Source organism: Elephantulus edwardii, unplaced genomic scaffold, assembly GCF_000299155.1.
Source record: "Elephantulus edwardii isolate Elephantulus edwardi_28Jun2011 unplaced genomic scaffold, EleEdw1.0 scaffold00211, whole genome shotgun sequence".
NCBI classification, from domain to species: domain Eukaryota; kingdom Metazoa; phylum Chordata; class Mammalia; order Macroscelidea; family Macroscelididae; genus Elephantulus; species Elephantulus edwardii.
The window spans coordinates 2714627-2729633 of NW_006399961.1; the positions used below are offsets into that span (position 1 = coordinate 2714627).

Sequence of the window (15007 nt, forward strand, 5' to 3'; positions counted from 1 at the left end):
TGCAACAATGAATGGATGGAAATCCAAAGTCTCTGTAAATTTTCATTGAAATAAATAATAAAAAGAAATTTAAAAAAAAATCACATTTAAGAAGTAGTTCAATGTAGTTACACTGAGTAATGTAAATAATGTTATAAAGCAAACTGTGCAAATTAGTGAACGGAAAATCAATTTTCTTTGTAAATTTCACTCAAATCACATACAAAATTAAAGGCATCAGGAAATAATAAAAGGCAGGTGTACAAAATATTTACCTATGTTAACTTTACCAATTTTCTAAATATTCTTAGGGGGAAAATGATACAAGATAAATAAGAGCATTAAATAGTACGCTCTGGGGGGATATAGAAGGAACCTCTAGTGGATTTTCAGATGCCGTAAATGACAGAGGAGGAGATAGCCCTTCTCCCATGGAGCACCTGATGGATATTCAAACCACCTGCATTTGGGTAGGCATCCTTACGCCATCAGAGCTCTCAAGACAGGGCATACGGGTGCCAATTTTAAACAGGATGGTTACGACAGGCTGCACATTTTGAAATAATATTACTTGGGCAAAGATTTAAAGGAGGTTAAAGATGAGCCATGTAAGTATGTGGAGAAAAAAAAATATTCTAGGAAGACATTATAGTCAGAGCAAAAGCCCTAAAGCAAAAGAAGCGGCATGTCTGAAAACAGGCTGACCTGTCTATAGCACGAGGAGGGGAGCAGAACTGAGCTCAATGAGAACGGGGAGCCAAATTGTACTGCAGTGTATCTTAATTTTAACTCTGGTTTTCAATCAAACTTAAATGAAGCATCATTGTAAGGCTTTTTAGAAACTTAAGGTTGAAAGAATCAATCTGGTTACTCTACTGACAACAGTTGGTAAGACAGCAAAGGTTAAGAAAAATCCGTTAAGATAGTATCATAATTCAGGAGTGAAGAGATCAGATTTGGGTCTACTTTATGAAGGTAGAGTCAACAAGATTTCCTGAGACAACTGTGGAATATAAGAAAGGAATAAAGTGAATTTCAAGTTCTAGCCTCAACAAATAGAAAGCTAGCTAAACTGAGCTGAGAAACATGCAGGGAAAGAGGTTTTTCAGGGAGGGCTAAAGTTTTATTTTGGGTAGAACAGGTTTTTAAAGGTGTAACAGAAGGCAATACCAATAGCAACTGTGGTATGGGTAGAACTAAAGCTTTAATGGACTAGAGTCAAGAGAGAACAGAAGAGGAAAAAGAGAAGTCTTTAGAGGAGTTTTATTTTTTGTGTGTGTACTGTCAAATTGGATCTGGTGGATTCGAACTGTGTACCTCTGGGATTGCAGTGCAGCTTCTTGCCACTAGACCACCAGAGCTCCTTTGAGGAGCTTTGATAAAAATGGTAAGAGGAAACTGAAGCAGTAGCAGGAAGGAAAGTGTTAAAAACAGATAGTTGTAAGGTGCCCTCAAGGTGAGTATGACTCATAGCATATTAACAACAGACCTGAACCCTGTCCGGCCTCATCATCCCTGACACACATCAGCCCACTGTTGCAGTCACTATGTCAATCCATCTCGTTGAGCGTCTTTCTCTCGTTCACTGACAGTCTACCTTTTCTAGTGTGATGTCCCCTTTCTGAGTAATAAGAGTCTCTTAGCAATATGCGCCAAATGCGTGAGATGAAGTTTTGCCATCCTTGCCTCTAAGGAACACTCTGGCTCCCCTTTTCCCAAGACAAACCTGTTTGTTCTCTTGGCAGTCCATTGGTACTTCCATTGCTAATGCTTGCTTGCTCTAAGCCCAGAGCACCGTCTGGCTGTTATCGAAGTGGAGGTGGGGTCAAAAACGCTTTCTTCCATTGCCAATGCTTGCTCTTAGTCCAAAACCTTCATAGTCCTGCCAATTAGTGTCTCCCTCAAGTCCTCCAGCACGCCTGGACAAAGGCTGTTGGCTCTGACTCCGTAAGGCGGCTATCCCTGGTCTGATCTGTCTTACACTGGTCTCTGATTCTCCACTGCTGCTTCTGCAGTATCTTAGTCTTTAGCTCCAAAGGACACGCAATCTTTCTTGCAGATACCATTGCCAGCACTGCAACTCAAAGGCATCAATCAATTCTTCTTTTGACATCCTTATTCACTGTCTAGCTCTCAGATGCATAGTAAGTGACTGAAAACACCATGAACTGAATCAGGAGCACCTGATTAATTCTGAAAGATTAATCTTTAAACTGACATCATTGTTACCAAAGGTGTTGATTTGGATCCAACCAAAATGAAATTGTTGGCAACTTCAATCTTATCTCCATCTCTCATGATGTTGCCTACTGGTCCAGTGGTGAGATTTTTGTCTTCTTGAGGTTGAGATGGAATCCATATTGAAGATGGTAGTTACTGATCCTCTACAGTAAATGTGTCAAGTCCTCCTCACTTTGAGTAAGCAAGGCTTTGTCAACTGCACAGTGCAGTTTATCCTGATGTCATATTCTTCTTTACTGACTCCAGCTTCTCAAATGCTCTGCTCAGCAGACAGATTGAATAGTTATGGAGAAAGGATACAACCCACACATACTTTTCCAGATTTTAAACCATGCAGTGTTCAACTGCTCCATTCACCTTTTGGTCTACATACAGGTTTCATGTGAGTACAATTAAGTGCTTTGGGATTCTCATTCTTCTCAGTGTAAGCCATAATGTGTTATGATCCATACAGTCAAATGGCATTGCACAGGCAATAAAACACAAACAACATTCTTCTGGTATTGTCTCCTTAAAGCCAGTATCAATCTGACTTTAGCAATGACATCCCTGGTGTCATGGCCTCTTCTAAACCAGCTTGAACTTCTGGTAGTTCTCTGTCTATATACTGTTCTAGTCATTTTGGGATGATCTTCAGCAACATTTTATTTGCATGTGATATTATTTGATAATGTCCACATTCCATTGAGTCATCTTTCTTGGGGATGGGGACAAATAAAGATCTTCAAGCCAGTTGGCCAGGCAGCTGTCCTCTAAATTTTCTAGCACAGATTGGTGAGCATGTCTGGGGCTGCAACTGTTAGCCGAAACATGTCAGTGGGTATCTCATCAATTCCTGGGGGCCTTATTTTTTGCCAATGCCTTCAGTGCAGCCTGAACTTTCTCCATTACCACTGGCTCTTGTTCATATGGTAGGTACTTTCTGCAATTTTTCAGTGTAATCAGTTCTTGTAAGATGTACTACAGGTTGGCTTCATAGATCTATGCTGCAAAGGGCTACATACTTAAGAAGAAGGAAAGGTAGGATTCTGGGCTTGAACTCAAAGTTGGTTTTCTTACTGAAACTATGTTAGGTAAATTACCTCTTCTAGGCCTTGGCATTCTTATCTCTAAATTAGAGGGAAATAAGCCTCCCTAACCTGTTGTTGAGGACTTTCGTTTATAGGGTTGCTATGAGTCGCTTACAACTCGACGGCACTTAACAAGCAGCCTGTTGTGATGGCTAAATGGAGGGAAAGGCATGCAATGCACTCTGTCTGGAACACAGGACATAACAAAAATGAAGACACTTTGAACAATGATCACATTATTGTAATGACCATATACTACAGAACAGAATAACAGACATCGTGAAGAATGAAGGAGTGCAGTAGCTGTGGGTCTAAACAAAAACCCAAACATCAAAACTCATTTCCATCGAATTGGAATGGACGCACAGCTGACCCATCAGCATCTTTTTAGGAGACTGTACATTACACTGGAGGAGACTTTCTCCAGACGAACTGCTAGAAGATTCTAACTGCCAGAGAGGTACGCGTACCTCTGGGTCAGCAGTACAGTTCCCTCCAGAGTAGGCCTCCGGAGCTCCCTCTAAGTGGAGAAAACAGATCCTTAAACCTAAAGTGGACAATAGGGCCTTTAAAGCAGGACTCTCAGTAGAGGATAAGACCACAGGGTCTATGTACGTGTGTATGGGGTCAGGTGAGGTATTAAAATGAGTCTTAGTAAGGTGTTCTATTTTCAATCAGAAAAGGGGTAGGAGAGGAGATTACTGAAGGATTTTAAGTAGGACTAAATAAGTTTAAAGAGAAATATTCTGGAAGATGGAACAAATAATTCAACAAGTAAGTAACATGTATGAAGAGGAAAGCTCAACAAAATGAATAATAGAAAATAATGGATATTACAGAAAATAAGAGCATGCAGGTCTTGTCAAATGGAACTAATAACTACTTGTAAGGAAGTGGGCAGGCTGGCTCCATAGGTCTGTGCTGCACAGGGCTCCATGCTTACAAGAAGGATCACATGCTTGGCTTAATTGTGTTGCTGTTCTGATAGCCTTAATTTTTTAGCAAAGGATCTGGCATCTTCATTTGTTCAATGAGTTTCACAGATTAGGTGGCTAGTTCTGGATATGGCCAGTGCTCCTGGATATTCCAATTCTTCAAAACTTGGTTATAGGATTTACCTAAGACAGTATGATTTTTAAAGGCTGGCAACTAAATTTTTCTTTCAAAACGATGTATACAGGCCAATATTACATGTGCCAATAATAATATATTTAGGTATAGCTTGCGAGCCACAGTATGCTACCTTGGAATCACAGGGTGGAGTATGCAGGAGAGAGGATGATTAAGTGAAAGCTTATTTAATGGTTTAGGTTAGAAATAATCAAAGTCCAAACTAAAGCAGTATAGTATCAATGGTAACTAAGGCATAAGAGTCAAATGATTTTATAGGCAGCACTGTTAGGAGTTGAAAGATAAAAGACACATCAAAAGAGGATGGAAGGATTACACAGAATCACTGTATCAAAATGAATTAGCTGACACTGAAAAAATGTCAAGAACTATCATATGAATAAGACTAAATGGTGATGAAGAAGGAAATTGAAGCTGCACTGAAGACATTGGTAAAGACAGGAACTAATTGGTGCAGCACTGGATATGCTCACTAGTTTATGTCAGGAAATCTGGAGGGCAGCCATATGGCCCATTGACTGGAAGTGATCCATATTTGTCCCCAATCTCAAGAAAGGTAACCCAACAGAATGTGGAAATTATCAAACGATATTATTAGTATCTCATGCAAGCAAAATATTGTTGAAGGTCATTCCAAAAAGGCTGGAACAGTAAATTGACAGGGAACTACCAGAAGTTCAAGCCAGTAGTAGAACAGGCCATGGCACCAGGAATATTATTGCTGATAGCTGATGAAAACTGGCCGAAAGCAAAGAACACCTGAAGAATGTGTATTTCTGTTTTATTGAGTATGCGAAGGCATTTGACTGCATGAATCGTAACAAATCATGGCTAACATTAAGAATGGGAATCCTGGGACACGTAATTGTGCTCATGATCTATACCTAAACAAAGAAACTGTTGTGCGAATGGAGCAAGAGAACACTCATGGTTTAAAATTAGGAAGAGTGTATATCATGGTTTTATCATTTCTCTGTACCTAATCAATCTGTAGGCTGAGCAAATTATTTGAGAAGGCGGATTCCATGAAGAAGAATATAGCATCAGGATCGGAAGTAGAGTTATCAACAACCTGCATTATGCTTCGCTTACTGAAAGTGAGGAGGACATGAAACATTTGCTGCAGAAGATCAAGGGCTACAGCCTTTAGTATGGATTACATCTCAACATAAAAAACAAACGAAAAAACCAAAAGTTCTCACCACAGGACCAAGAGCCAGTATTATGACAGATGGAGAAAGGACTGACGCTCTCAATGATTTCATCTTGCCTGGATCAAAAATCAACATCCTTGATTGGTTCCTACCAGCAGTTAGGAGATGTATGGCACTGGGCAAGTCCACTGACCTCTCCAAAATGCTGAAGAGAAAAGTTAGTTTGAAGATTAAGGTGCACCTAATTCAGGCCAGGTCTTCGTAATCAACTAATATGCATCAGAGAACTGGACAATGAAATGAGGATGACAGAAGAATTGATGCCTTAAAGGTGTGGCGCTGGAGAAAAGCATTAAATATCCCATAGACTGTCAAAAGAACGAACAGATATATCTTGGAGAGGGTGCAGCTGGAGTGCTCCAATCTTCGTCTTTCATACTTTGAAGTAGAGCTAGGTGAAGCTATTCCTTGGAAAGTGACATGATGTTTGGAAAGATGGAGGGTCTGGGAAGGAGAGGAAAACCCCTGAAACAAGATGAATTAACACGGGACTCCAGCAATGGACTCCAGTGTGTCAGAGATGATGAGGATGACACAATAGGGGAGGGTTTAGGTCAGCTATTCATAGGGTCACTATCAGTTGTAACAGACTCAAAGGCACCTAACAACAATAACAGTAACATTCATTTACAGGCTATACCACTAACAACCATTCAAGAATGTTCACAGCAAAGGAGCTATTGATAAGAAGAAAGCAGTCAGACAGGAAGAAAAACCAGGAGAAAAGAGGTCACAGAAACCAAGAGGGGGGGAAAAAAAGAGGAGTCAGTAGGGGCAAATGCCATAGAAAAGGTCAAATCAGACAATGACTGAACATATCTGACAAGAAGTTAACTGGTAATATGATACTGAAAAAGATCATGATACTGGCAGAAGAGAAGATGCAAAAGCCAGAGTTCCATGAACTGAAGGACAAATAGAGAATAGAGCCTTGAAAATAGTATATTCAAAGGAGGTACACAAGATAATCCAATGGAATATGGGGAAAAAACAGAAGTTTGTCTTTCACTTATTTTTTCCTAAAGAACCAGAAAAGAAATAAAGTTTTCCTAATGAATTAAGTTTGATACTCACATCTGGGCTGTACAACAAATATTTCTATGTCAACAATGTATCCCGAAGAAAAGAGCTGAACTCTACATCACAATAGCTAAAGGGGTGGAAGTGATGCCTGATCTTTCTCCTGATAATTAACTTGCTTTTTTCACTGAACATATGACAATTTTATTTCCTATTCAGCTCTAACTAAACTGATTGACTCATTGTCATCAAGTCAGAACTGGCGCATAGCTGACCCTCTAACGAGTTTTCAGAGGCTTTACAATTGCATGGGAGGGAGAGTACCCATCCTTCTTACATGTTTAACTGAATGAGCTCCTGTAAAATGCTTTCAATAATTCCTGTAAAGAACCAAAGGTTGAAGGCAGTAAAATGCTAGTTCAAACAAAGGTTAAGAATAACAGAGGCCTTCACTTTTCAATATTAAGAGGTAAAAAAAGGGACAATATTCCTAGAACTGGCAAGAAGTTAAAAAAAAAACACACCAAAAACCTGCAATTATTTCAAATTTAAAGCTAAACTGATTAAATTAAGAACATACCGTGTCCTGAAGTGTTAGCTAATTATCATTAAATATCAAAGTTAGTCATCAGGATTAATTATCAAGGTTATCACAATCACCAAGTTATTTGAATACAAAATGCGCAAAACAAAAAGAAAAGTATTTCCTACCTAAGAACAAAACGTTTGTGATAGGTTAACTTAAAAAACTATTTAAGAAAAACTAGGCAATATAGCTTACAAGGACCTCAACTTCCAAAATCCTGAGACCAGAAGAAGTGGACCATTATAATCACTGAGTCAGGATCACAGCAGAAGATCCTGGGTAGAGTTGGGAAAAATATACTGTAAGACTCAAAGCCTTTAAAAAACCATAATAAAAAAGAGACTGGAAGAACCTCAGAGGCTACGGCCCTCGGTAACCCTTTGTACCAGGAACAGAGCTCATTTCCCGGGCTCATCCTTCCGCCGAACAACAGGCGTGTAAGGTTAACCAGTTACATCAGTGAGGCGCTCACTCTACAATAACCAACCAAATAAGGAAAAAAAAAAAAAGCAGCATTTGTCAAAGGCCAACGTTTTAAAAGCAGGAAGGTGTTGAGCTTTTTTCCTTGGGCTAATTACAAGTACAGGGAGGAAGCTGGAAGAATGTGATTACACTATGGGTTCTGTAATTAATATTATAAAATAAAATGTGCATGAATTGTTAGGGGGGAAAAAAACCAAATAACTAAGCTTTATATTACTGTTTCTATAATATTTCATTTTTACTTTATATTGAACAGGAGAGTAGCACATAAAATTCAAATAATACAAATATAAATATGTATATTTATGTATTGTAAATACAGATAAATATACACATACTAAATTTTTTTTTCTGACTAGAAACTCTCAAAATGCTTAGAAGTTAATGGGAGAGAAGATAATTTAAATGCAAAGTGAAGGAAAGCAACACACTGATAGTATGAGGGCATAAGATTTGAGGAAGTAATTTTTCTCCCCCTGATGAGATAGATCTAAGCATGTTTATATTTTGGAAGGATAAAATCTAAAGCAGAAACTGAAGATCTAGAAGATAAACGCTGAAATATGTTATCTCAAGGAACAGAAGGAAAAAGATGGAAGAATCAGTTTTGGACTGGAAGAGAGCCACTTACTACTATTCAGAGAATGGCAGAAAGCAGAAAGGAACAGGTACCAAAATCAAACACCAAACCTCCTGCCAATTTTGAGTCAATTGTGGGTCATATATACGCAATAGCAGAGAAAGCACGCCTTACAGGCTTTTCAAGGCTGTAAATCTTTATGGAAGTGTACTGTCACATTTCTCTCCCATGAAGTGATCAGTGAATTCAAGCAACTGACCTTTAACAGTCAAGTACTTAAAACTGAGCCACCAGGACTCCTTAAGAACAGATACAGATCATAGTATATTTATAAGCAGAGAACTAGGGGATTAAGGAAATCTCAACCTGACAGTTGCAACCACCTTGGCAAAGTAACTAGCAAGGTCATCCATTCATGCACTATCCATTGGGGATTGACTATGTACCCGCTTTACAAGTCGGGTACACAGTGACAGACAGGGTAGGCAAAAATCCCACTTTTGTTAAGCTTATGATGTAGGGAGGGAGAAAACCAGTAAAATGTGGGAAAAGATTATTAGTAATACACGATGGGGGGAGGGATTGTATTAAGAGTGAAAGAATTTTTTCTTTTACTTTCCAAAGAGAAGAGTGAATTGGGGGGAGGGGTGGGCAGGGAAAAAAGTGCAACAATGAAAGTATGGAAATCCTCAGTCTCTGTAAACTTTAAAATTAATAATAATTTAAAAAAAAAAAAAGGTGAAATACAACCAATAGTCTACTGATTACTTGAACTGTAACAAAAGGGAAAAGAAACGACAGGTTTTGAACAGCGTTTAAGATGTTGTTACTATGTGCCCTAGAGTCGGAAACCACCAGAGCTGACCCTCCAGCAGACTTTCAGAGGCAGGTCAATTACTCGCTAAGAGACTGTCCATTTTTCGTTGTGGAACTAAGAACCTTTTTGATGTGTACCTTGAGTCCTCTAGGGGGAAATGGCACTGACTTATGGTGGTCAAGTAGAGAGGGGTTGTGCTACCAACTCAAAAGTGGGTGATTTCGAATTCACCAGCTGCTCTACAGGAGAGAAAAATGGGCAATCTCCTGCCATGCTATTAACAGCCTCTGAAAAGAAAAAACAAACAAACAAACAAACAAAATCAGCTGAGTCAGTGCTGACTCCACAGCAATGAATTTCGTTTTTAAATAAAATCAGTGAACATATCAGAAAGCGATCCTAAGCCATTTTTTTACTCTTTCTTCTCTGGTGGAATAGTGTGTAGGGGGTTGTGCTGCTAACCGATGTAGTTTGAATCCACTGGTGGCTCTGAAGAATCTCCTCCCATGTGACTTATTGCCTCAGAAATCAGCTAGTGGTCAGTTAGGAGTTGGTTCAACTTGATGGCAATGAGTTTGTCACTAAGAACACCTTCACAGGTTCCTGTCATGTATGCATCACATATGTCATGTATGCATTACAGGGATTCAGAATAACTCAGGTGAAGAAAATTAGAGTTCTCTATATGATCAAAGGGTAAACAGAAAAAATTACTAAACAATTTTGAAAACATACTTAGAATGAAATACTGAATCAAAAACCATTAAGGCTTTTTTAAAATAGTACCTGATGTAGTGGTAGCAGCAGCAGCAGCACCCTGGTGGCAATAGCAGCTGTTCCCATTTACTGAAAGCTGCTCCGTGCCAAGTCCAGAGGCTTTATGAACGTTTAATTTAATTATTATCACAACTCTTTTTATCTGATGATGATAATGCTTAGTTATGCTCTTATTCTGTTGAGATTTACCTATCTCATCACAAGTATAATTAAACCCCCCACCCCAAGTCCCAACATTTTGAAAATAATTAAGATGCTACTCTTCTAGGAGAACAAACAGATTTGTCCTGGAGAGGGTGAAGTCAGGCTGCGCCTTTGAGGCAAGGATTCTGAAGCTCCATCTGACAGACTTTAGGCAAGTTGCAAGGAGGAATCAGTCTTTGGAGAGGGACGTCATGCTAGGGAGGGTGGAGGGACAGTGCAGGAGAGGAAGACGCTCAATGAGATTAATTAAGTCAGTGACTGGGGTAATGGGGATAGATGTGTCAGAGACAGTAAAATTGGCCCAGGGTTTAGGACTGTTGTATATTGGGCCTCTATGAGTCGCAGGTGACTCAACAGCACCTAACAACAAAACAACAACTCTGTTAATTTACTTTTTTAAATATAATTTTTTGGTTAATTTATGCCTGTCTCTCTCCCCCAGCCACCGAAAACGTTTTAATTTCAATATTCTTCAATACAATTCTAGCAGGGTTCCTAAACAGCCTTCTGATGTTGGCCCAGTTTTCTCTGAATTTAAATGGATTAATCTAGAGTCATTACTGCTTCAAAATGACACTAATCACTCTAATTCTGGTTAAAAGGACATGCAGAGCTATTGTTTGAACATTATCATTATGAGTATCACCACATGCATGCAAAATTGAGCCAAAGATAAATAAAAAACAGAAATATATCAACAGAAACCTATCAGAAATTCAAGCCAGATTCAGAAAAGGATATGGGATGAGGGGTATCATTTCTATCAGAGTGATTTTGGCAGAAAGCAGGGAATGCCGGAAAGCAGAGAATACTTACTTGTGTTCTACTGGTTACATAAAGGCATTCGACTATATGAACCGTAACAAATTAACAGATAACACTGCCAAAAAAAAAGAGCGAGAGAATTCCTGAACACACAGACCAAGAAGCTGTCTGTCAAACCAAAGGATACTGCATAGCTTAAAATCAGAAAAAGTATGTACCCAGTTGGCTCCTTTCAGTACACTTATTAAATCTGTATGCTGAGCAAGTAACCCAAGTGCTAGGCCATATGAAGAAGAAAGCGGCATCAGGCTTGGAGGAAGGCCCATTAACAATCCGTGATATGCAGATAACAAAACCCTGCTTGCTGAAAGAGGACCTGAAGCATTTACTGATGTCAATCAATAACTACACCCACATGGACAGTATGTCAGCATAAAAGCAAAAATCCTCACAAGAGAACAACAAGCAACATTAAGGTAACTGGAGAAAAGATTGAAGTCATCAAGGGTATCATTAGTTGAATCCACAATAACATCCAAAGAAACATCTATCAAGACGTTAACACCAACTATTAATTGCATTAGGCAAATCTGGTGCAAAGCAGCTCTTTCCAGTGTTAAAAAGTCAGCTCGAGGAAAAAGGAGTAACTGAGCCAAGGCAGAGTCTTTTCTGTTATCTCATGTATGTGAAAACAGAACAATTAGGGGAAGACCAAAGAACTGATGCCGCTCAATTACGGTGTTGGTAAAGAATATCAAATATGCTGTGGGCCACCAGAAAAATGAACAAATGGTCTTGGAAGAAGTACACTCCGAATGCTCCTTGGAAGGGAGGATGGAGAGCCTTCGTCTTATTTATGTACTTTTGAACCTATCTAAGGAAGGACTAGCCCCTACAGTAGAATATCATGCTTAATACAGCAGAAGGTCAGCCAAAAAAGGGCAAGATTTTTAATAAGACTGACATAAGTGGCTGCAACTAAGGGCAACTACAACTAGGCAATGATCTTGTGATGACACAGGGCTGGTCAGGGTCTGGTTCTGCTGTAGACAGTCACTGTAAATTAGAACCAACTCAACAGCAGGGCCATTCAAGAGCAACTATTAAGTCAGCAGCAAGCTGCTTAACAATCGTCCAAAATAATCTAAGAAAAACTTACAGGTCTTGTCTGACCCTAGTAAAAATTCTTTTTCTTTAAATGAAACTAATAGTTATTGTATTAAAGCAACTTTTAAGATAAAAGGGGGAAAAACCAAGTATTATCACAAGAGAAACATTTCACTTCTTAAAAAAAGGATTATAAAAAAAAATCTCCACCGTTTTGTTTCCCCCTTTAACAAAATGTTGAGTGCTATGTTAAATATTTAAATTTAGAGACATTCTTGGTAATGTATTTTTAGTTATCTAGAAATTTTAGAAAAATACTTCTCTCACACCTTTGCATTTAACCTGTGATGTTAATGGTGTTTAACTAGTGGTATCTATTTTTCTTGTTTTAAATACATTTATCCCTGACATTAAGAACTCTTCTTTTTGTTTTAGTGTCTATTGATTCTAGGCGGGGTCATGATTGGGGGAATCACTGTTGAGTCAACATGTTTAAAAAATTCTTTTTAGAAAAATTATTTATTGCTGTTAATCTATTTTTTAAAGATGCAGTCTCGAGAATATTAAAGAAATAATGGATACGCAGCTGCAGAAAGAAGTAATACTCCTTAGCTGTAAAGAAAATCTTTAAAAAGGTTTGCAGGGCAGTCTGTAAGTGCATACAAGATAACTTACTGACAAATTCAGTGTTATAACAAATCACTAATAATTATAAATATTATGAAACTGATAAGAACAATTAGAGCTATATTCTACTTCCCATTCTGTGTTTTTATAAACTCTAAGCTCCATTAAGTGCTCCAAAATTTCCATTATTAAGAAAAGCTTTAAATCCACTTGTAAAGCAGAATTAATATCAAAAAGTATTTGTAAAGCAGAGTTATTATCAAAAGTATCTGTGTTCAATTTGGACTTATTTGGATGTGTTAAAAAGCATTTTTAAGTATTACAGAGTAAAGCTCCCTTATCAGTCTATGATCAAGTCAGAAGTCTTCCTCAAATCTGAATAGAACTAGGAAAACTCTTAATTCTTAAAAGTATTAATCCTTATTCGGTTGTTATAAAAAATATAAACTTTAGTATCATTCACTACTAGCTCTTATAAGCAAACAAAAATCTTGGACTGTTCTTACACTAGTATTTGACTATGATGTAATTATTTTAATAAGCTCTTTATTTTTTACATTATCATTGCTTAAAATATGTATTTTTTTTTAATAAATAAAATTGTTGCTGTTACATACTATCAAGTCATAACTGACCTTCCAATGGGTTTCCAGAGGCTGTAAACTGCATGGGAGGAAAGTGCTCATCTTTATTCAGCAGAGGAGCTGATGGGTTTGAACTGTATACCTTTGGGGTTGCATGGCTACTTCTAACCACGACGCAAACAAAACTCCCTGAATAGGAGTGTATTATTAAACTGTAGCATTTATTATCAGCAAGGTTCAAATCCCAGCTCTTACAAAAATTGCTTGGTTTTTCTAAGTTTCCGTTTCCCCACTTATGGATGGGGCGGGGAGATCTCTACTTCAGAAGATTGTTAAGATCATGAAAAGTAGTTAGATTTTAAGAAGTATTCAGCACAGTGCCCCACACAGTTGTTGTTTCTGTTGTTATGTGCTGTCAAGTCGCTTGCGACTCATAGTGACCCTATGTACAACAACCCTCAACTCTGCTCTCTCCTGTGCCAATCGCACCGTCTCCGACACACCCATCCCAATTTATCCTAGTGACTGAATCAATCCACCTCATGGTTAAGTACTCAATGACTGTGTGCTCTTCTTACTGCTGTTCTAGATTTTACTTTTGGAATGCAACAAATGTCACTATAACAAAGTCAAAGAGGATGGACTGAGATACTCTCCTATTTCTCATCAGTGTATTGTAAAGGATTTCTGATCTGACTCAATGCAGTATTTTTACTTTCTTGTACGTCAAAGTATTTTAAAAAGCAGGTGGGGAAAAAAGCAACTGACGATGCCCTTCATGGAGGTATCAATATAGAGGGTACCCACCTGTGCAGTTCTTCTGTTTTGTCTTCAGTTGGACCTACGATTAGTAAACAATGGCGAAGGACAGCTGCCATGACACGGAACTGATGAGAATCACTCTATGCAAATAAAAAAAGAGGAAAGGAGAAATTGGGGAGTTGAATGTCTGATGAAGTAGTCTGGTACATTCCTGTATCCCTGGGAATCATCCTGTAGCCTATCTGTGCCCCTACACAGTACTCCTCATATATGTTCTTAAGACTCCTTGGGCAAACAAACTCTCTCACACAGAACAGCCACAAAAAGTTCCAGATGCTGATGTCAGAAGTCACTAATTTCCTTAAGGGATTTCTAGGAATGAGAGGCATGTTAGTACCCATGCCTTATCTACTCAATTCAATCTTAATACTAGATGCCACTAGAGATATTCTCATTTCTAGAAAGTCTAGATTCTGTGCTCTATCATATATTGTTCTAGTTTATGAGCCAATTAAAAACCTATACAGATGTAATATTGTTACTTATTTTAAGAACTGGCTGTATGTCTTTTAAAAAAATAATCTGCTTGCTTAACTTTAAAAATGATTCAATGAAAAGCTACAATCTATTAACTTCACTAATCTCAAGAGAGCTCTGCTGGCTTAGTGGTAACAAAGTGCACTGCTAACTCCAAGATATGCAGTTCAAATCTACCAGGTTTCTCCATGGGACACAGATGGTCAGTTTTCTCCTTTGGGATTTACTGCCTCTGAAGACCCTCTGGAAGGTCAGCTATGGGTCAGCTCCAACTCGATACTGCATAACAGCAATTTGCAAGCTCCTCTGGAGGTGTGACTCTGAACAACTTCACATACAGCCGAATGAAATACTGTCTGGTCCTCTGCCGTCCTCGCAGCTGCTGCTGTACTGAGCCCACTGTTGAAGTCACTGTGCCAACTGGTCTCACTGAGGGATTTTCTTCTTCACCGACCCTCTACCTAACCAAGTATGACTTCTTGCTTCAGGCACTGGCTCCTCCTTAAGAGTTGAATGCTGTAGA

The 15007-nt window shown here is 38.5% G+C and overlaps 1 protein-coding gene across 1 annotated transcript in view; it reads right to left on the reverse strand.

Annotated features, from left to right (window-relative positions):
- The window catches only part of RIC8B (RIC8 guanine nucleotide exchange factor B), a 154035-nt gene that overhangs the window by 61956 nt on the left and 77072 nt on the right, over positions 1-15007 (reverse strand). The window contains exon 4 of the mRNA XM_006897539.1: positions 13993-14087. Coding sequence (XP_006897601.1) covers positions 13993-14087 — 95 coding nt within the window. The remainder of the gene's footprint in view (positions 1-13992; positions 14088-15007) is intronic.